Here is a 23,845-nt window from a genome sequence, read left to right on the forward strand (position 1 = left end):
AATTGCAAGATCAATAGATCAAAGATAGCACAACTGAAATAAGTCAAGACAACCCTGAGATCACGGTAATCACTAGAGCACTTGAGAAGTACAAAAACGTTGCTCCAATCTGTCCTTGTTTGGCTAGCTTTGCGCACTCAATCTATTGAACCCACATGTTGTTCTTCTGTTACATTCTGTTTGTAGTTTGTTTGGTTGTTTGTTTGTTTGTTTGTCTTTTTGCACAAAGTCTGCGAGCATTGCCACTTTTCATTTCACTGCACATCTCGTATGTGTATGTGACAAATAAACTTGATTTGATAGTGGCTCCATGAAGAGAAAAAGTAATGTAGATGTTCAAAATCTAAAATCTATATAATATTAAAACTCTGCAGCTGCTGGCTGGCTGTGTTTCTGCCTGACTTGTGGTTGCCAGCCTGTGGGTGCCAGCCTTTGATTTGTTGCTACGCCAACACCAGACCCACAAACGCCCAGAATTTTTCCATTTCGGTAGAGATTTCACTTTTCATTCCAAGTATCCACTCCTGATTAAATTTTGTCCTGTTTATGTACACATTTTTAATAAAAATCCTTCTCCCCCCCCACTCACTCATTTTGTCGCCTCCTGCTGGCCAGCGACCATAACAGCTGCTGGCGCCCGCATCTCACCTCAAAGACGCCATTTAAAAACAGCCGCACTGCTGAGTGCTCGAATCTTCAGTTGGAGGACCACATCTCCCGTGGGGGCTACGGGTAGGGAACGGCTGCGTTGGGGGTCTGCACTTGGTCTAGTAAACATATAAAATGCTGAAAATACTCAGCAGGCCTGACAACATCTTTGGAGATAGAAATAAAATGCATGCTTCAGGTTGACGACCTTTCAATAAATCCTTCTTCGGTTTACTTTTTTTCCTCCACAATGCTCCACATTTTGGCATTGACAGAAATGTGTCAAACCATTGCACCATCCTTCACACACAATAACTAACAGGTTTCTTAGGTTGCAATTTCTTGAACAATTTACATTGATTGGTTTTATTTTTGGCTCATGGCAGTGGTTATTCTGGTCTAAGCTTCCTCTTCAGTCAGCCGTCTTCTATAATGGCTCCCAGATATTTAAAACCCCGTCAATCCCCATCAGTTTCCTTTGTTGGCCTTCTCTTCAACATCAAATATTTTCATCACAGAGACCAAACTCACCACTTTACTTAGCACTCATTGTAGAATCAGTCTGAAGAAGGGCCTCGACATAAAACATCACCTATCAATATACCCCAGGGAAACTGCCTGACCCGCTGAGTTACTCCAGCATTTTGTGTTTTACAATGTGAAAGGCCTTTACACTTCTGCTTAGCATTCCTAAGAGTTGAAGCTCTTCAATGGACTTTGTTATCAGATGCCACCAATAATATAGCTTTAGTTGTTTTTCTCCCATTCTCAGACTGACACAATTCCTGTTTCAATTCTCCAGGGCGTCTAACATAATTTGTTCAAAGAGAAATTCAAACAGGTTCACTGACATTGGACAATCTTGGCACATCTGACAACACTGTCATCTATGCACAGTAACACAATGAAGCACAAGCATTGCTAACTCTAAAATAAGTCAACATTAATGCATGTGGAGGAATTGCATGTGGACGAACTTAATTGCACCTCGTTCAGAATAACATGTAATTCTAAGTTGCCAGTTTCTCAGTCATTTGACAAAACACAGCCATTATGTGTGCAGGCAATTTCAACACGTTAGAAAGACAGATCGCCAGGAGAATCCATTTCCGTCATGACAGATCAAATATAAGCAAAAACATTCAATTTCACTCGTCATGCCTGCTTTGCCATTCAGTAAGGTCACAGCTGGTCTTTTAATGCACCCCACTCTTCTATACAAACTTGGTTCCTCGATTCACTTTATGCCGTGAAACCAGTTAATATTCTACATCAATTAATATTTTCTCATCAGAAAATAGTAAATCTAAGACAGCTGGTTCCCTCATTGGTTTTACAACATCCTGTTCTGAAAAGTCATTTCTGATAAGCTCCACTGGAGGAAAGAAATACACAGCTCCCACAAATGTTTTCTTAGCCCCGTCCAAAGTGATCTCATCTCTTTATTTTCTTTGCCAAGGTCCTTGACCTCTACTGCGTTTATCCCGTCCATTTTTGCCTCATTTTGTTGATCTATTCTTGAACTCTCCCCTTCCACTTTCCTCCCTCAACCTGTCATTATATTTTGCTTTTCTCTTTGTCTCCTTTTCAGCTCTAGCCTTTGCCTCTTACTCCACTCATCTGTCAATCAAAACCCCCATACGTTTATTCATCTATCACTCGCCAGGCTTTGTCCTGCCTCCACTTCTCTTTTCCAGTTTTCTTCCTCCTACAATCAGTCTGAAGAAGGGCCCCAACCTGCTATGTTGTCTCTCCATTCCCTCCACAGATGCTGCCTGACCAGCTCAGTTCCTCTGCCACTTTACCTTTTGCTAACATTTTCTGTCCCAGCCTTTGCTCACTTTGCAACCCACGTCCACCGTGACTACGATATCTCTCCGACACGGCCTGAAAATTGTATTGACAGGACAATTCCAGCAGTTGGATATGAACATTTGGTTTTGATAAGCATAAGTGTCACTATATTTTGATATGCAAAATGACAAGGTGCTTTCTCACCTCTGATTACTTCCTAACAGACCGGCCGCAGTCAGTCAGGATGGGCCCCCCCACCACTCTCCAACTCTGTCACTCAGCACAGGGGCTCCACAAGGCTGTGTGTTGAGACCCCTCCTCTACTCTCTCTATACCTATGACTATATACCAACCCACAACACAAAAGCAATAATTAAATTTGCAGACGACACGACAGTGTCGCTGATCACTGAGGGCAATGAGTCAGCATAGGAGGAATAGGAATACTTTATTGTCACGTGACTAGGCACAGTGAGATTATTTGCTTGTGAAAGAGCTAATAGTCAAATCTAATATTCAAATCTAAAATGGAGTAGTTCTTCTACAAAAGCGTGGTCTAACAGAACAAAAGAATGGCTCGGTGCCAAATCTGAATGACATTATAATTATATGGAACACAATATGGAGGACAAGTTGTCTTTTTAATAAAGACATTAGATGGCAGCCTGCAGTAATAACATGTGCTTCGTCAAGGCCATAAAGAGGCCACGATTAAAAAAATAGCCGATGCTCCACAGATAAGTAATAACTTGTCATTGGATGAGCTCGATTTGGACCCAGCTTTCCTATATTGTGAAAGGCTACAGAATCTTTCAGTCATGCCATATTCAAACTTGGTAGGAGTGTTTTACTGATAAGAAAAATGTATAATTGTGATAACTCGCCTTTGTTCTGCGAGTGGGAGCACGAGAAGCACTGAGCAATGTTTGTGCTCATTGTAATCTCGCCACTTCTGTCTGATTGCCATGGTTTGTTAATTAAAGATTGCCATGGTTTGTTCAACGTTTGTTGCTATCTGCTTTTTAAGAAACAAACTGTCACACTTGCATACATAATGTATACAAATATCAGCCACCTACGGCACTGACAAAGATACAAAGCACGCCGGCTTCCCCTTTTGTGCTCCCCCCAACAGTTCCCCCACGCCAGGTCCTCCATTGTTTTACCCCCTTCTCCCTCACAGTGGTCCTCCACGCTCTCATCGACCGTCGACCATGGGTCGACCCGCGAGGCATCGCCGCCGCGAGTCTTTACCACCACCGAGGCCACATCGTCACGAGGCTTCACCGCTGCCACCGCCGAGGCCTCACCGCTGTAGATACCCCACTTCACGCCTCCGTGGTGCCAACCCGGGCAGGGAGGAGGTACAGAGGCTAATAGGCTGGTGCTCAGAAAATAACTTGGCACTCAACACCAAAAAAACAAAAGAGTTTATCATCGACTTCAGGAAGAAGCAGGGTGCTACACCCCACTGCACATAAACAAAGAAAGAGTGGATAGAGTCTCCAGTTTCAGGGTTCCTGGGCACCCACATCTCAGAAGGTCTCATGTGGTTAACCAACATAAACTTTCTGGTTAAGAAGGCACAAAAACGGCATCACTTCTTAAGATCACTCAAGAAAGTCAACTTGCCACAACAGCTGCTAGTGTCCTTCTAGCACTGCTCCATTGAGAGTGTCCTGACACATGGTATCCTGGTGGCAACAGTTCTGCGGCTGACAAGAAGGCTCTGCAGAGTCATCATCACAGCCCAGAAGATCACCAACACACATCTTGCCTGCCCTGGAAGACATCTATATTTTCCGTTGCCTGCGGAAGGCATCCTGCATCCTAAAGGACCCATCTCATCCCGCCCATCACTTATTTGCCCTTCTGCCCTCAGGAAAGCGCTACAGGTCCATCAAAAGCGCACACCACAAGACTAACAATTTCTTTCCTACGGCCATTACCACACTGATCTCTGCACTGAAAGCACGCCCCCAATAATTAATATTTATGCTGTACAATACCTACCTTTGTGCAATACTGAAAAATTCATTTGTAATATTTATTTTTATATTACTATTCTGTGCAATGACCTTTTGAGTGCAATATCTTATATTCAGGTATGGGTGAATACGTAGGCATAATGTGTATGCGTGTGTGAATCTGTATGTATGTGTCACAGTATGTGCACGTGAGTGTATGAACAATTTTTATTATCTCACTTTTTTGCTGTTATTTTATTGTTATTTTTTATTTCGCATATTTGAGCTCCGCTCAGGCAATGTGCCTGAATTATGTTGTACGAACCACTACAATGACAATAAAGTAATAAAGTAAAGTAAATCCATGATCTACTATTCTAACCATGCTCAACTACAGAATTTTCCATAAGCAATTATACCCACTGACAGTGGGATGAATCTTCTGTATAAAAGTAATGAATATTATGCTGGTCTTCACAGGGCTAGCTGTTTGCAGAGATAAAATCTATGCAGTTTTATGCAGGATATCAGATGCACTTTTGAATTGCAAATGTTGGTCAATCAATTACTATCTGTATTGCCTTGTGTCTTCATATCTTTGTTTCTATTCGTCAAGACACAAAATGGAGAAGCAAAAGAGTCCTAATCCTTCTCATGTTAAAGAAACTCAGATTGGGTAAACGTTAACCAAAAATAAAGACGGAAAATACTGGGATTGCAACATCAACTGACATTAAACATGGAGAGGACGGACAGGTCAGTGTCTCAGGTCTGAAATTTAAACCTGGAAAATGAATGGCAAATATTTAAGTCAACACAAAAAAGAACAAGAAGGGAAAAACAAACACCAAGAGGTAGTATTGTGAAATGATTGTCAGATTTTTAAAACAGATGAATGGAGCAAGGCACTGCAAACCAGCCTCAAGGCGATGAAAACATTAGTAAATTTAAATATATATAAATATATAAATTGGAAACTGAGTAAGGAAAAGACAAGAAAATTATGAATAAAAGATCAGGCTGGAATTTAAACATGTGCGTGAATTTTTTTACGTGGGATGGTTGCAGCACAGCAGCCACCATGTTGACATGAGTTACTCCAGCTTTTTGTGTCTATCTTCAGTTTAAACCAGCATCTGCAGTTCCTTCTTACACATGTTGACATGAAAGACAGGTCTCGGTCCTAAGGCATGGGATCCAAGGTGGAGACTGGACTCGGTTGCCTGAATATGAACATATTCCTCCCTACACAGTCTGTCCATTTGCTCCAGGTGGTGAGCAGAATACATCCTGGTCCCAGAAGCTACTAGAGGCCAAACACTGGTCAGAGAAGCGGATAATTTCTAAAGCAGTCTGTGCCTCCTGGATGGAAATAAAAACTCAGCCATCAGCCAACCCGCCAGATGCATATCACCACTCTTCTCACACCCCAACGTCATCACCACCCTACACCCCAACCTCGATTGTTAGCACGAGAGATGGATTTTCCTCATTTCCACAATTGCCATCTGCAGTGGCTCAGCTGCCCGGCTCGAGAATCTTACAAATGCAACTTAATAAATCCAGAGTCACAACAGTTCAAACCTCCCGACAACAAGCAGTCGCTGTTATCTGTGCAATTAAAATGCAAAGAACTGTTGTATCACAAAGACAGATGTTCGTTCAATCCCCAGAATACGTCCCCCATACAAACACTAACCATTCTGCAATGGGCCAAATGCTGATTGTATCCTCAAACCTATAAGCAGTAACAAATAGAACATAGACCAGTACAGGAGCCTCGCTAACAGCCTGTCTCATCCCTTTCTTCCTTTGTTGTTTCAGTCTGTTTTTACTTGCATGTTTTAGTGTATCTTTGGTTTTGGTATTATGTGGGGGGGGGGGGGGGGGGGGGGGGGGGGGGGGGGGGGGGAGGGTTGGGGGAAACGTTTTTTATCTCTTCCCTCGACGGAGATGCAACTTTTTCCGTATCGTATCTCCGTCCGCACTGCGGTCTTAACATCGTGGAGCTGGTTGTCCCTTTGTTAGGTATCGACTTTGGGAGCTCCAACCGCAGGAGTTTCGACCACCCTGATGCGGGGGCTTCCATCGCCCGATGTGGGGGGCTTCGATCACCCCGACTATGGATGTTTCAAAAGAAGGTACAAGTTATTTTGCCTTCCATCACAGTGGGGAATGTAACGTCACCGAAAAAACAAGATGGACATGCTGCCTGCACTGGTGAGGACTCAGAGGGAGTTCCGTGAGTGCAGTGAACTCAGTGTTTGCGGGGACATCGATCCATGAGGACATCCTGTTTGGGCGGGCATGGACTGCAGAGAGAATGACAGCAGTCGGTATAACTCTGGTCACATCACGGTGAAGGAGCGTGTGTGTGGCCTGGACATTGAACTGATGGCTGTGAGTCTCTGCTTATGCTGTGTACCCTGGGGATTCTCACACACCACTGTGGTGGCTGTTTAAGCCTATCTTTAATCTTTATGCAGTTATGTATCTTTTTTTGTATGACTGTATGGTAAATCAAATTTTACTGTACCTCGATACACGTGACAATAAAGTACCATTGAATAATCCCATCAGCCCACAGTGTCAGTGTCATGCATAATGCCAAGATAAACTCATCTCCTCTGCCTGCACATGATGCATAACCCTCCACTCCATGTACATCTATGTGCCAATCTTAAACACCACTGTTGTATCTGTCTCCACCACCACCCATGGCAGCGTGATCCAGGCATCAGCCATTCTCTCTGAAAATTCGTGCCCCTTTCACACCCCATCTTCACAGAATATTATTTGGCCACAAATATATATACCCTGCAGTTCCTACCACGCATTTTGTAAAGCACCCAACAAAAGCATTCTGCGCATTAGGTCAACAACGCAAAGAAACGATTTCATTGCCAATATTAATGGCACACTAAGTGCTTGTGATCTGTCTCTATCTGAACGAATTCAATAAAACAATAACTGCCATTTATATTGCATCTGAATAAAATTTGATAATGAACGACACACAGAGTTCTCAAGTCAGGACTAGAGTGCTATGCAACGTGAAAATGGCGCAGATCTCGGCCATTTGACCCAACAGATCCATATCAGTGTTACGGTCTTTGCCAGTCTCCTCACATCCATCATGATCTCAAACTATCAAAAATTCCCTGCCAATTCCTCCTTTTTCTTAAATGCATATCCAGCATCCTCCTGGATTGTATCCATGGTCTTTATCTAAAATATTCACTGTATTTCAAGTTCGACATTCTGGCCATTCTCTAGCTAAAGCAAATTCTCCCGAGTTATTTAATGATATATTTCTAAACTTTTTTTATATTCACATTTACTATGTTCTTCTGTATCATGTACATTTTTGAATACATTCTCCTTCAAGAGATTGACCATAAACATAATAACAGCAAGCATTTAACAAATGCAAGTAAGAAAGAAAACAGGATTTGACTGTTTACTCAGGCAAGAAAAAAAACAAATGCGAGAGAAACTCCATGAGACTGGCGGCATCTGTAGAGGGAAATGGCCATTCTTATTTCGGGTCAGTACCCATCCTCTATCATATCCTCTACAGATGCTGCCCCAATCTCCTGCGTCTCTCCAGCATTGTTTTTTGCTCAAGATTCCAGCATATTATTGTTTACTGCTAGAAAAATTGAACGCAAAACTGAAGAGGTTATGCTTCAATTATGATGCATTTGCGTGGCTACATAATACTTTGTGTAGCATTGTTCTCCTCATTTAAGAAAAGAATGTTAAGAGGTTAGGAGAATCACTGCAGCAACAGGTTATCTTATGTGTAAAGATAGACTGAGCTTATACCTACTGAAGTTTTGCTGCCGTTTAAAAGAATGTGAAAGGATTTGATTGAAATGTGCAAGATCCCAAGGCAAGGAAGCAGAGTCTTCCAATGTTCAAAGCAGAGGTGGAGATATACTTGTGAAGTATGGGAGTGATGAGTGACCAAGTACAGGCAGGAATGTGGAGTTTAGTTTAGTTACAGGCCATGATCTGCTTTTTTAAAAAACATTTGTACAGGTACATTTTGAAAAAAGGTTTGGAGGAATACGGGCCAAACGCAGGCAGATGGGACTAGTGTACATGGAGGCATCTTGGTCGGCATGGGTATGTTGAGTCAAAGTGTCTGTTTTCATGCTGCATGACTATCTTATTGAGTGCACATCAGGCTCGAAAACGACTACTCCTAATTAACATGTTTGTCTGTACGTTCACAGAAGCGATTAGTGAACAGGATTTCCTTCAGTTGTATTTTTTTTCTATCGCCTTTGTTATCACTAATTGTAAAGTAACCCACACCCACTTCTTTCTCTATCTTTTCTGATAATGTTGTAATCTACAATATTTAGTTGCTAAACTGGCTAATTACATTGCTATCATAGAGCGTCCCTATACTGGTGCTTGCTGTGGATTATTACCTGCATTTAACAGTTTTTTTTGCAGATGCACATGTGCAAACTAACAAATACGCTAAAGTGTATTTTGATTAAGCATATTTGAAGATTAACATTAAATAGGATATGAAGTAATTCTGCCAAATAACCATTTCATTTGTAACAGAGAATCCCTTACTTTATTCACCACCGCATTGAGATAGAACACGGTTTTTCATCTCTAGGTTCTAAATCGGGTAGATAAACTGAACTTTGCAATTTGTTAGTAAGTGGATTCAATTTAACAATTTTAAATTGAAGAGCCAATCTTTGGTCAAAAATGATCGAAGGGAATCAGAAACAAGAGGTCTCTCAAAAAGAACAAAAATGTATCGAGCATTCAACCATGAAAAAAAATGTCCATGACAAAATAAAAGAGGTATTGAATGATAATCAAAGCAATCACGAGATTTAACAGCAGTAAATGAAGCTCAACAGATGGCGAGAATGTATTCAACTGTCAATATTGATGCCGATTCCTAATGCATCGGCGTGACTATATTTGGAATACTACGTCAAGATTTTGTGCAAAGCAGCACAATTATTGAAAGGATACAAAACAGAGCCATCACAATGATTACAAGCATTGAGTATTGGCTGAATTTAAAATAACTATATTCTCATTGGAAAGCTGGCAAGTAATACAACTGCTGTTTTTGCAACACTGAAAGGAGTAGATAATATGGTAAGCACGTTCAACATGCCAACCTCTGACCAATCAGCGAACTGGACCTATGCTTGGCGTGGTATATTGAAATCTAATCTGCAGAAACTATACTCATCCAAATTATACATTTCCCCTGTAGATAACAGTAAGTTAGCATTGACACGTGATAAATGCAGCTCCTTTGGGCGAAAGGAAAGTCTGCATCTTAAGTTTACAATGCTCTTATGAATGAAGATTTCTTTATATCATTTTTGGACCTGTTGTCGACTTTTCGACAGTAGGTAACTGCCATGATTAGTCAGCAATTCTTCTATGACTGGTGCTTGTCATTAACCCTCAGAATAGAAAGCCATCCATGACTGGAAACAATGGTCTAACCCTGCACTGCTCCAGTGCAGAATGCACCTGTCCTGCATAAGAATGCTCCGCCATACAAAAAATGACCCAGTGCTGAATGACAAATACAAAATCATCACTGGCTACCCCAAGCCCACAAATGTTCACAGCTTGAATATTCAAACATAGGGAGAGCTGTGGCAGCCAAGAAGAGGATGGAAGATACCTCCTGCATGAATACACCATTGCATAACTGCACGTTAAATCAAGAGGGAGCTTCCTCACAGCAACACGGGAAGCCTGTACTGCAGCTATCATCACCTGGAAGGTTGGCGAAAGGGCAACTCACAACCCATAGCAGCTCCCTGCTGGTTCAAGTGAGAAATGGATCACCAGGATGGCACCAAAGCCACATGGTCATGGGCCAAAAAGCTGAAATGGACTTAGGCCACAATAACTTGAATTTGCAATCAGTAGACCATGGAATTATAGTTAGCCGCGGTCTGCTAGAGGACAACCCTTGCACAGAGCAGGGTTTTGCCAAGGCAACGCATGAGCTTTATGTTGTGCCTATCCACTGAACAATCCATGACTATGATGGATGCTCCTCATTAAAATCCATGTTGGGATAAAACCCATGTCAATGTGGGATATAAATTATTCTGCAAATCTAATCTGAAGCTAGATGTAAAACCATCTCCAAATAAAGTTAAGCCATCAATGAATAAATTACCGTAAAATGCAGCAAAAATAAAACATGCCACAAATACTAAATATGAATAAATAAATGACAAGTCAGTGATATTCTTTGTTTTGCACATCCAACGTATGCTAAGAGTCACCACATAAAGGGCACTAACAAAAATGAATTCAAATAGAGAATCACTAAAAATCACCATGATTGATGAACTTACTGCAACTTTGCAAAATGTTGCACAGCTAAATAAGTAGACTTAAATTCATGGTCCATTTCACTGCACACACTTCAAAGAAATAAATTCTAATTTTCCAACACCAGCGTTCAGCCTTCGATCCATCACTTGCCTTGGGTAGCCTCGCAAACTCCAGGGCAATTTAAATAATATTCCATTAATCCATTTCTTGATGTAGAGTCATACATGATGGAAAAGGGGGCCTTCTCCCCAACTTGCCCATGCCGACCAACATGCCCCATCTACATTAGTCCCACCGTCAGCTTTTGGCGCAAATCATTATAAACCATTCCTGTCCATGTGTCTGTCCAAATGTTTTTTCAATGTTGTGATAGTACCTGCCTCTGTCAGCTCATTCCATTTACCAACCACCCTTGTGTGTAAAAAAATTGCCCCTCAGGTTCGGATTAAATCTTTCCCCTCTCACCTTAAACCTATGTCCCCTGTTTCTTGATTCCCCCACCCTGAATTCACCCTATATTTATAAACCTGTTGAATCACCGCTCATCCTCTTGCACTACAAGGAATGAAGTCCTTGCTGGCTCAACTGCTACTTTCGCTCAGTCTCTCAAGTCCTGACAACATCCTCATAAAGCATCTCTGCATCCTTTCCAGCAACAACATCTTTCTTATAACAGGGTGACCAAAACTGAACACAAAACTCCAAATGTGGAATCATCAATGTTGTGTGTAACTCTAACATAACATCACATCTTAGTCATACCTTTTGACTCAACTTGCACACACCAACTAACATGTCCCATCTATACTAGTGTCACCTGCCTGCGTTTGGTCCATATCCCTCTAAACCCATCCTATCGATTTACCATCTATGATCAACATCTATACTCAACACTCTGACTGATAAAGACCAATGTGCCAAAAGGCTTCTTGACCATCCTATCTACCTGTAACCCCATTTTCAAGGAAATATGAACCTGTGCGATTCCGAATAAATTTCAAGATCCCCCTTTATGTCTACAAAGCCCGTAGTGGGCTTGCCCTCACCTACATCAAAAGTCTGCTTACCCACCACACCACCTCCAGGTTCCTCAGATCGGCCGACCTGGGGTTACTGAACATCCCATAAGCTCAGGGGCGACCGCGCCTTTGCAGTTGCAGCTCCTAGACTGTGGAACAGCATCCCTCGTCCCATCAGAACTGCCCCCTCCATCGACTCCTTTAAGTCGAGACTTAAAACTCATCTCTACTCCCAAGCCTTTCTTGACGTCCTCTGAGCGAGGGCTATATGTATGTAGTGATGTTTGTATTTAATCTATGAACCACTGTTGTATAACGTTAATACCTCCACCAATGTAAAGCACTTTGGCCAACGAGAGTTGTTTTTTAAATGTGCTATGTAAATAAAAGTGACTTGACTTGCACTTCTAGATCCCTCTGCTTTTCAACACCCCAGAGGACCGGGCATGGGGAGACCGCCGTGAGGGGGAGGGGAAGAACAAAGGACAATGGGAACCGCTGGGGGGGGGGGGGGGGGGGGGGAGGGAATGGGGGAAGAACAAAAGAGGAACTGGCGTACTTTGTAACTTTGTCTGCGCCATGGGTGGCCGCTATTTGTATACATTGGGTTTGCAAGCAAATAATTTCACTGTGCCTTGTTACATGTGACAATAAAGTATTCCATCCATCCATCCATCCATCCCCAGAGCCTTGCCATTCATTGTGCAGGTTCCAGCGTGGTTTGACTTCCCAAAATGCACACCACTAGTCACAGGCCTCCAGTCTGAAAAACAACCTCACATCATCATCCTCTGCTTTCTTTCAAGAAGTCAATTCTGTATCCAGTCAGCCTGAAGACTGCAACGTCCAGGTTCAGAAATAGCTACTTCCCCACAGCCACCAGGCTATTAAACTCAACTGAAACAAATCTCTGAACACTAATAGACCATTATATGTTTATTTGCACTTTATCTGCTTATTTATTGATGTGTGTATATATTTATATAATGGTATATGGACTCACTGATATGATATGTTCTGTATTCGTGCCTACTTTATTCCGTTGCGCTGATGCAAAGCAAAAATTTAATTGGCCTATCTGGGACATATGACAATAAACTCTCTCTTGACTTGACTCGGTCTGATTGCTGCCATTACAGCTCTGTAATATTCTCCAAAACTATAGCTTCCCAAAATTGATGAGCAAAGTATTGTTGTCTTGTTAATAGAACTTATGATTTGCTTCATCTCCTTTTATATGGTGCACTGTGAACCAAAAATATACCAAGAGTGCAAAACACATAAAAATATGACTATGCACACACAAATTGATAATCTCGGGATCTTAAGCACTTCCAATTCCACTGTTATTTTCTACATTCACATTTATTGTAGAAACTATTAATGTAAAATTGTGCTACAACTACCCTCTCTGCCAGTGCAGGCATTGAAGTACCAGTGGTTTGCATAAATGCATTTCACAAATACAGAATACATGATCCAAAAGACAAAAGGACAGAACGTATAACTTCAGTGTGGAACTCAAATACTCCACTAACATTCATCCCATTATTACAGCCTTCCAACCCTGTTTTTTCCAGAAAGTCACCAACAGTCCTAACTTTCAGCATGCAACAAAAGGAAGATCCACTAATTTGGTGTCACAAGAATGAGTGAAAATAATTGTATTGCAAAATTTCAGAAGAAATTAAGCATTGATACTGGCAGAAAACAATTACTAAAAAGATTCAATTTTTTTCAGGTAACCACCATACAGGTAACCACCACCTAAAATGCTAAACCAGCTCAAATATTCTTCGCAGGTGAGGTATCACACATATCGTGGCTTGTTAATATAATTAGGTGTCAGACTCTGCTCCATTATACACTCAAAAACAATTCTACACTCAAATGTCAAAAACATTATTATTATTATTATTACTGGATTACTGATTCAAACAATTTGGTATGATATATCACCCATATAAACAAATAGTTTGGACGTTCACCTAGTGCGTTCAGTCGACTAAAAATTGTGCAATATTGCAAAATTGCATGATAAACGCTAATTAAAAATAAAGTTTGCAAAAGTGGCTTTTTTTTGTACAATCACGCAATTGAAAGCCATTGACAGCTCATATTTCCCTGACCCATTAATCTGTCTGTCGGTTAACATTTTATTTTCCACGATGGACATTGCAAAAGGTGGTTTCTGAAGCATAAACTGGGCGAACTTTAGGCTGACAACTCCAAACTTGACCATTCGCCGATACTCCAGCAATCGATTAATTTAAAAGAAACAATTCCCCGGCCTACGGGAGGCCTTGGCAGTAAATGATTGCAGCCGTAGGTCATGAACTCGTACATACACACCCACGCTCGCCCACGCATTCGTACGCAAAGTTTTAAATTGTCTTTATTTTTGGGCAAAAAAAAAAATTGGAAAGCGGAAAAAAAAACTAACGCCGCAATTAATGTTGTTGCTTTTACCGTTCGTGCTGCCTCCGCCCAGGTTCGTCCTTTCTTTTTCTTCTGTTTTTCCTTCATGTCGGAAAGGCTGACACTTGCTGAAGGTTGCGGAGACTCTGTGCAAGCGGAGGGAGAAGGCGGAAAAAAAAGAGCTGAGTAATGGAGCGCGAGCGCTGCGCTCGGGCGGTGAGTGACAGCCCGCCCGGGCTCTCAGTGTGCAAGCGCCGCTGCTGCCATGTCGCTGCCGGGTTACTGTACAACAGCCTCACATGATGCACAGACCGCCCAGACACACGGCCAGAGTGCACGCACGTCATGTACAGTAAGACAGGAAACAGCATCATTCACTCTCACACACACAGGCAGCCAATGCAGCGCTTCGACCCCGCAACAAGTACTGCTTTTAATCCCTCCTTTTTGCAGAAAAATAATAATATTTATTTTAAAAGCGCCGGGTTGTCTTTCAAACTTCGGCGCACCGTTTCACACGATGCTTCGGGGGCGTCAGATGCACATACAGTAAAACAGGACGTAATCTCAGGAACGTCACCGCACTGAAGAATGCAGGAGCAGTGAGTGGGTGGGGGTTGGTAAATACGCTGTCTGTTTTGGACTGGTAAAACCACAACACCAAGCAGGGGTCTGCCGACTGGTAATTGCAGATTATTATTTTTTGTTTGACATATTAAAGCCGGGAGCTACTGTAAAAACAACTAAGTCCAACTACGCATCTGTAGTGTGTGCACATGAATCCTCATCCATTCCTGCCTTCTGCCGCACGCAGTTCTAAAAAGTGGTCTGACAACATATTGGAATTTGTACACAAATGACATTGACTGCAATATGCAGTCTGGAGTAGAAGCCTGAGGCGTTGCCATGTATTCCTGTTAAATAATCTGCCTTGCAAATAAACCACCATATCCTTTCATGTGTGCAATGAATAGTGGTGCCATACTCTGGATATTCTTTGAGAATTTTAAGGTCTAAAAAAATAGACAACTTTAGTGAAAATAATATTGTACATATTGTAGGTAGCCAAAAATACTGGAGAAACTCAGCGGGTGAGGCAGCATCTATGGAGCGAAGGAAATAGGCAACGTATCGGGTCGAAACCCTTCTTCAGATATTGTGTTGACGTAAATTTGTGGTTGCCTGAAACACACCATAATATTTTTGTTCATGTGTGGCTCAGGGTGCTAATCTCCCACCACCTCAGTGCAGGCAACTACACAGAACTATTTTGACTGCTGGTGAAGTTATGCCCCTGATTTACAGGCCATGAAATGTCTCTTCAATGTTCACAAATGCTCAGAAAAAATTAGAGCATATAAAAAAATTAAACATTTTTTCTTTGAAAAAGCACATCGACACTAAATATATCAATTAAAGTACTGAAAATATTTTCATTAAATATTAAAAACACGTGTTTCCCCTTCCCTTGGAACCAAATGGCTCCTGACAATTGATTGGACTTCCGTTCATGTGCCAGGTTTAAAATGGCATAGATTCAGTCAGCAGGCAGAAAGGTAACTTTGAGGGTATGAGACGTGAATTGGCCAAGATTGACTGGCAATTAATTCTAAAAGGGTTGATGGTGGATATGCAATGGAAGACATTTAAAGACTGCATGGATGAACTACAAAAATTGTTCATCCCAGTTTGGCAAAAGAATAAATCAGGGAAGGTAGTACATCCGTGGATAACAAGGGAAATCAGGGATAGTATCAAAGCGAAGGATGATGCGTACAAATTAGCCAGAAAAAGCAGCATACCGGAGGACTGGGAAAAATTCAGAGACCAGCAGTGGAGGACAAAGGGCTTAATTAGGAAAGGGAAAATAGATTATGAAAGAAAACTGGCAGGGAACATAAAAACTGACTGCAAAAGTTTTTATAGATATGTGAAAAGAAAGAGATTAGTTAAAACAAATGTAGGTCCCTTGCAGTCAGAAACAGGTGAGTTGATCATGGGGAACAAGGATATGGCGGACCAATTGAATAACTACTTTGGTTCCGTCTTCACTAAGGAAGACATAAGTAATTTGCCGGAAATAGCAGGGGACAAAGGAGTTGGAGGAATTGAGTGAAATCCAGGTTAGCCGGGAAGTGGTGTTGGGTAAATTGAATGGATTAAAGGCCGATAAATCCCCAGGGCCAGATAGGCTGCATCCCAGAGTACTTAAGGAAGTAGCTCCAGAAATAGTGGATGCATTAGTAATAATCTTTCAAAACTCTTTAGATTCTGGAGTAGTTCCTGAAGATTGGCGGGTAGCAAACGTAACCCCACTTTTTAAGAAGGGAGGGAGAGAGAAAATGGGGAATTACAGACCAGTTAGTCTAACATCGGTAGTGGGGAAACTGCTAGAGTCAGTTATTAAAGATGGGATAGCAGCACATTTGGAAAGTGGTGAAATCATTGGACAAAGTCAGCATGGATTTACGAAAGGTAAATCATGTCTGACGAATCTTATAGAATTTTTCGAGGATGTAACTAGTAGCGTGGATAGGGTGGAACCAGTGGATGTGGTGTATCTGGACTTCCAGAAGGCTTTCGACAAGGTCCCACATAAGAGATTAGTATACAAACTTAAAGTACACGGCATTGGGGGTTCAGTAATGATGTGGATAGAGAACTGGCTGGCAAACAGGAAGCAAAGAGTAGGAGTAAATGGGTCCTTTTCACAATGGCAGGCAGTGACTAGTGGGGTACCGCAAGGCTCAGTGCTGGGACCCCAGCTATTTACAATATATATTAATGATCTGGATGAGGGAATTGAAGGCAATATCTCCAAGTTTGCAGATGACACTAAGCTGGGGGGCAGTGTTAGCTGTGAGGAGGATGCTAGGAGACTGCAAGGTGACTTGGATAGGCTTGGTGAGTGGGCAAATGTTTGGCAGATGCAGTATAATGTGGATAAATGTGAGGTTATCCATTTTGGTGGCAAAAAACAGGAAAGCAGACTATTATCTAAATGGTGGCCGACTAGGAAAAGGGGAGATGCAGCGAGACCCGGGTGTCATGGTATACCATTCATTGAAAGTAGGCATGCAGGTGCAGCAGGCAGTGAAGAAAGCGAATGGTATGTTAGCTTTCATAGCAAAAGGATTTGAGCATAGGAGCAGGGAGGTTCTACTGCAGTTGTACAGGGTCTTGGTGAGACCACACCTGGAGTATTGCGTACAGTTTTGGTCTCCAAATCTGAGGAAGGACATTATTGCCATAGAGGGAGTGCAGAGAAGGTTCACCAGACTGATTCCTGGGATGTCAGGACTGTCTTATGAAGAAAGACTGGATAGACTTGGTTTATACTCTCTAGAATTTAGGAGATTGAGAGGGGGATCTTATAGAAACGTACAAAATTCTTAAGGGGTTGGACAAGCTAGATGCAGGAAGATTGCTCCCGATGTTGGGGAAGTCCAGGACAAGGGGTCACAGCTTAAGGATAAGGGGGAAATCCTTTAAAACCGAGATGAGAAGAACTTTTTTCACACAGAGAGTGGTGAATCTCTGGAACTCTCTGCCGCAGAGGGTAGTCAAGGCCAGTTCATTGGCTATATTTAAGAGGGAGTTAGATGTGGCCCTTGCGGCTAAGGGGATCAGAGGGTATGGAGAAAAGGCAGGTACGAGATACTGAGTTGGATGATCAGCCATGATCATATTGAATGGCGGTGCAGGCTCGAAGGGCCGAATGCCCTACTCCTGCGCCTAATTTCTATGTTTCTATGTTCCTATGTTTCCCAGAGAGATTCAAGAGGACTGCAGAAGATCCACGAGAACCCCATTAGAACTGGGCAGGGCAGCCAGAGGGAGTGGCATCTGACCTACTGCAATGCTGGCACTGGAAACTGGGACTTCCATGACGCAGGAGAACAATAGAGTCATCCACCACGGAAACAGTCTCTTGGGTACAACTTGTGTCTGCCGATCAAGGTGCCCCATCTCAGCTCGGTCTATGGCTGCTCACCCTCTGCCCAGCCCCTCTCCCAACATGGCCACTCTGACCAGGCCACTCCACCAAAGTTTCCTTTTATTTATGGGATGAGAAGTAGCCAGAGCAGAACTCCAGGACGAAGAGACATGGGTGAGGGATATATCTGTGCCTATAAGATCGTCCCTCAGGCAGCATTTCTGGAGAAAATGGATAGGTGATGTTTGAGTCAGGACCCTTCAGCCTGATCGCACGGGGGAAACAGGGAAACTAGTTTTTTTTTGTTTTTTAAAAATATTTTTATTTTAATAAATAAAAATATTTAAAAAAAAACAAAACTAGTTCAAAGCTAAAAAGCCAAAATTGAAGCTATGCATTAACTGTATAATTTTTATATGCCGGTTGTTCTACTCTTGTACATTTGCTTCTAATAATGTACAAGAGTAGAACAACCGGCATATAAAAATTATACAGTTAATGCATAGCTTCAATTTTGGCTTTTTAGCTTTGAAATAAAGGAAAAGGAAAGAGAAAGAACAAGAGAGAGAAAAAGTGAGTGGTGCAAAGAAAGGCCCCCTTGACTACCAAAGTAGTGTAGCCAAAGAGTGGATAAAAGAAAGAAAGAAAAGAAAAAAAAGAACAAAAAGAAAAAGAGAGAGAAAATTGGTGCTATACCTGCCTCTCGTCCCTCCCCACCCACCTCACCCACCTCACCCAACCCATGCTGCACCCACTGAGTTTCTCCAGCTTTTTTGTGTACCTTCACCCAACCCACAGTTGGATTTAAATCCAAAGTTGTGTTGCGCCATACTCTCCTTGTAAGAATTCGGTGAGGGGTGTCTATGTCTTGGAAAAATTATCTGTTTTTTTAATATTTTCAAGATGTAGTGTCTCGGACATGTTTGTAATCCACATCTTAACACTGGGGACTGATGTGTGTTTCCAAAATTTAAGTATTCGTTTTTTTGCCGTTATCAGACCATAATTAAGGAAACGTCTTTGAAATAGTGTTAGATCAGAACAGGCTTCTGAGGCACCTAGAGAGTGATCAGTTCAGTGTCGGGGTCCAATTTTATTTTAAGTGTTTTAGAAAAAAAATCAAAAATTCCTCTCCAGAAATTATGTAACTTTATACAAGAGGCGAAGGAATGGGTTATAGTTGCTTTCTGAAGGAGACATTTATCACAAACTAGACCAAGTACAGACCCATTGGGTCTGTTCCCCCAACGTGCGGTTGTGGGGGGGGGGGGATGTGGCATGCAGCATCACACAATAACTACCCCCCCCCCCCCCCCTCATGCTAATAGAGGGGAGGAGGGGGGGGGGAGAGAGAGAGAGAGGGAGAGGGGGAGGAGAGAGGGGGGGAGGAGAGAGGGGGGAGGAGAGAGGGGGGAGGAGGAGAGAGGGGGGGAGGAGAGAGGGGGGGAGGAGATGGGGGGGGGGGAGGAGAGAGGGGGGGGGAGAGAGGGGGGGGGAGAGAGAGGGGGGGAGAGAGGGGGGGGGGGGGGGGGGGGAGAGAGACGGTGTGCTGAGAGGAGGTTGAGATGATGGGGGGGGGGAAGAGGTGGGGAGCAGGGAGGGCGTAGGGGTGTGTGGAGGGGAGGGGGGTTTAGGGGAGAGAGACGGTGGGGGAGGGGATGGAGGGGGGGGGAGGAGAGGGGGGATTGGGAAGAGAGGGGGATTGGAGGAGAGGGGGGGAGGTGAGGGGGGGGGGAGGGGGAGAGGGGGGAGGGGGAGGGGGGGGGGGGGGAGGGGGGGCACAGAGCCCTCACCGCAGCACAGAAAGCCAAAACCGGTCAAGAACAGAGTTTTAGTAATATAAATAGGAGAAACATTTGGGAAGACCTTATTCAATTTAGACTTTGAATAATAGAGTCTGTGCAATATTTTAAATTGTATTAGCGAATACCTAACGTTAAGAGAACAGTTGTGTATATATAGATGACTTTCCTCCCATCTGTCTTTTAAAATTGTTAGGCCGAGTTCATCTTCCCAAGCTCTTCTAATTACTTCTGACGATGGGGTTTGTATATTTAAAAGGGTATTAAGATGGTATGATATTAACTTGTTTGAATCCGAGTTTCTGTTCATACGTTCGTCTAGTGTGTCTGGAACCGTATATTAATAGTCTTGGATATATGATTTTAGCAGGAAGATCATCTTTATGGCATTTATTTTGCCTATAAGAGACATATGAAGTGTTTTCCAGAATTGAATAAGGGCATTTAATTTGGTAATTAATGGAGGAAAGTTTGCATGGAATAGAGAAGTGTATTTTCTAGTTACATGAACTCCAGGATATTTAAATTTTTCCGTAGCAAATCTAAAAGGGAATTTTAGAAGGTGTGTCGGATCTTAAGGCTTTATTGACATAATTTCACTTTTGTTCCAGTTTATTCTATAGCCTGAAAAGGAACCAAATTCCTCTATAAGATTTAGTATGTTTGGAATGCTAACTTGGGAGTTGGTGAAAAATGGTAATACATCATCTGCATATAATGATATTTTATTATTAGAATATTTAGTATTATAGCCATGAATATTCGGATGTACTCTTATACTTTCTGCTAAAGGTTCAATCGCAATGGCAAATAACAGGGGTGATAATGCGCACCCTTGTCTATTGCCCCTGGATAGCTGAAATTTAGGTGAGAGTATTTGATTAGTCAGTCTTCTGGCAGTCGGCTTGTCATAGAGCAACTTTATCCATGAAATATAATTTTCTCCTAACTGGAATTTTTGCAATACTGTAAAAAGGTATTTCCATTCTACTTGGTCAAATGCTTTTTCTGCATCTAATGAAATAATTGATAAGTCTTCCTTTATCGTTCTATGTGTACATTATATTAAACAGACGTTATTTATTTAGTCTTCTTGCCAGGGTTTCAGCTAATATTTTCTGATCTGTATTTAACAGGGCAATTGCTTTGAATGATCCTGGCTCTTCCAGATCTTTATCTTTTTTTGGTATCAGTGTAATAGTTGATTTGGCTAAGGTTTGTGGTAGCGTCTGTTCTTTAAATGCGTGTATATAAAGGTTTTGTAAACGTGGGGAGATTACTGTAGTTTTGCATGTTTTGCATGTCATTGATGATGGCATGTGCTTTTAAATTTTAGACTGCCCGTTATATTGTGGGTGGGATTTATGACGTGTTTTTGGACGTGTTTGGAGCTTAGATGCTTGTGCAGAAGTTTAGTTTTTAGATTAGTTTGGAGAGCCGATGGGGAAGGTTAACCCTTCTACCATGCGGGATCATGCGGATCTTGCCAGTGTTACGGAGACACGAGAAGTTTACTAATGTCTAAAGTAATAAGCTGGAGTTCAAAGACTGTAGTAACGAGTCAGAAGAAACTTGGATGTATCTCACTGTTTTCTATCAACAATAAAACATTTATTCATCAAAAGACTGTTTTTAAGTCATATCTGAGAAGAAGCTCTGAAGGTCTCTGTGCGTGCGTTTAGAAGACACCCCCTTCAACCATTCTCATCCAAATAGCGGCTAGGGTGCTAATTACCTGAAAGATATGAAAATCTGCCATTACATTTACGTCATAAATTTTTAAATAAAATTCATTGCTAAACCCATCTGGGCCTAGGGTTTTGCCATTCTTCAATGAATTAATAGTCTCTTCGATTTATTTAATTGTAATCTGTGCTCCTAATTCTTCACGTTCTGCCACGTTAAGTGACGGAAGATTACAGTTATCAAGGAAGTTTTTAATTTTTATCGTTTCTGCTGATGTTTTGGATGTATATAAATTTTGATAGAATTGGACAAATCTTTCGTTAATATCTTTTGGAAGTGTGAACAATCCACCTTTTTCTGATCTAATTTTTTGAATAGTATGATCCTTTTCCACTTTTCTCAACTGACGTGCGAGAAGTTTATGCGGTTTGTCGCCGAATTCAAAAATTTCTTGTTTAGTAATTTGAAATAGCCTGATATCTCTCGCGGAGAGAATTCGATTTATTTAAATCTTTTTATTTGAATTTTGAATTTGATAGCAATTTGCATACATACAATGATAACAGACAGTGATAGTCAGAACATAATTGTACAACAGTATGTAAACGACCCTCAAAACCCTTACCCTTACCCTTACCCTTACCCACCCTCGCCACCCGGGGACAAACAACACTCACATGCGTACACATCCACACAGATACGATAAGATAACAAAATGAAAAAATGAATAAAAAATAAAGGGGTAAATAAATAAGGGGGGGGGGGGGGGGGGGGGAGGGGGGGTTGAGGGGATAGCAGCTGCAATAAGACAGAGCAGTGAAAGAGGGCACTCAGTCCTCTTCCGAGTCCGGAAACAAGTTAAGAGAGTTAACAAGTTCCAGAAAGGGTTCCATGTATCTAGGAATGTCTTGGTAGAGCCTTTGAGAGAGAACCTAAGTTTTTCAAGCTTTAAGTTGTAGAGCACCTCCTTGATCCAGCGGGCGTGTGTCGGGGGACAGGTAAGCCTCCAGTTAAGCAAGATCAGTCTCCGGGCTAACAAGGTTGTAAAAGCCAGGACTCGCTTCAAAGCAACAGAGAGGTTGGTGTTGGGAGGGATACCAAAAATAGCTGACAGTGGGTTTGGAGGAATAGCCTGGCCATAGGCGCTGCTTAGCACGTCGAAAGCACTCCTCCAAAAGGTTGCTAGCTTACGGCAAGACCAAAACATATGACTATGGTTGGCAGGGGATTGATTGCATCTGTTGCAGGTGTCTTTAACAGCGGGGTGTATTCTAGATAATCTTGCGTTTGTGTAGTGGACTTTGTGAAGGACTTCGCATTGGATTAGGCCATGATGGGCACATATGGAGGAAGAATGGATCAAATCCAAGGCAGAGTCCCATTACTGGTCTGTTAGTTTCGTATTCAGCTCGCCCTCCCATACAGCTTTTAATGAGGTATGAGGTTTCAATATAACCGACCCTAACAAGTTGTACAAAAAAGAGATGCATCTATTTCTTCCGGTTGGGATCTAGAGCTAGGATGGAATTGGTCAGGGTTTCAGGGGGGACGATTTGGGAAATGGGGGGAATATCTTCTTCACAAAATCCCTAATCTGAGGTCTGAGTTTATCTAAAAAAAAACGAAAAAAAGGTGGGAGTTTGGGAGGCTATAGTTGGACGAAAGCTCCGCAAAAGACGAAAAAATGCCATCCTTGTATAGGTTTTTGATACTACTGATGCCATTACTATGCCAGGTTTTGAATGCGGAGTCTGTACTTGAAGGTTTAAAGATGTGATTTTTAAGCAGTGGGGTCAAGATGGAAGGGCCTTGTAAACCAAAGTTTTTCCTAAGTTGACTCCATATCTTGAGCGAGAGGGACGCAATTGGGCCTGCCCCTGCAGATGTTATAGAAAGGGGGAGTTGAGAGCATAGGACAGACCGCAATGGGAGATGTGAACTCGCCTTTTCCATGTGTACCCAGGTCGGTAGGTGGTCGCAATCATCATTGATCCAGTACAGGATTTTTTGCAAGTTAGCAGCCCAGTAGTATCGCCTAAAGTCAGGAAGTGCCAAACCGCCGTCACTCTTAGGAGACTGTAGTACCGCCTTTTGAATTCTGGCCGGTTTGCTACCCCATAAAAATTTAGATATTCTCCTTTCTAATTTATCAAAAAAAGATTTAGTGATAAATATAGGAACATGCTGGAAAAGATACAGGAATTTGGGTAGGACGACCAT

The 23,845-nt window shown here is 42.1% G+C and overlaps 1 protein-coding gene across 1 annotated transcript in view; it reads right to left on the minus strand.

Moving 5' to 3' along the window:
* The window catches only part of LOC129697170 (putative Polycomb group protein ASXL2), a 176,782-nt gene extending 162,067 nt beyond the window's left edge, over positions 1-14,715 (minus strand). Inside the window, 1 exon segment of the mRNA XM_055635475.1 lies at positions 14,252-14,715. Within this exon segment, the coding sequence (XP_055491450.1) occupies positions 14,252-14,308 (57 nt within the window). The 5' untranslated portion in view covers positions 14,309-14,715.
* Positions 14,716-23,845: the final 9,130 nt, after the last annotated feature.

This window comes from Leucoraja erinacea, chromosome 5 (genome assembly GCF_028641065.1).
Source record: "Leucoraja erinacea ecotype New England chromosome 5, Leri_hhj_1, whole genome shotgun sequence".
Lineage (NCBI taxonomy): Eukaryota > Metazoa > Chordata > Chondrichthyes > Rajiformes > Rajidae > Leucoraja > Leucoraja erinaceus.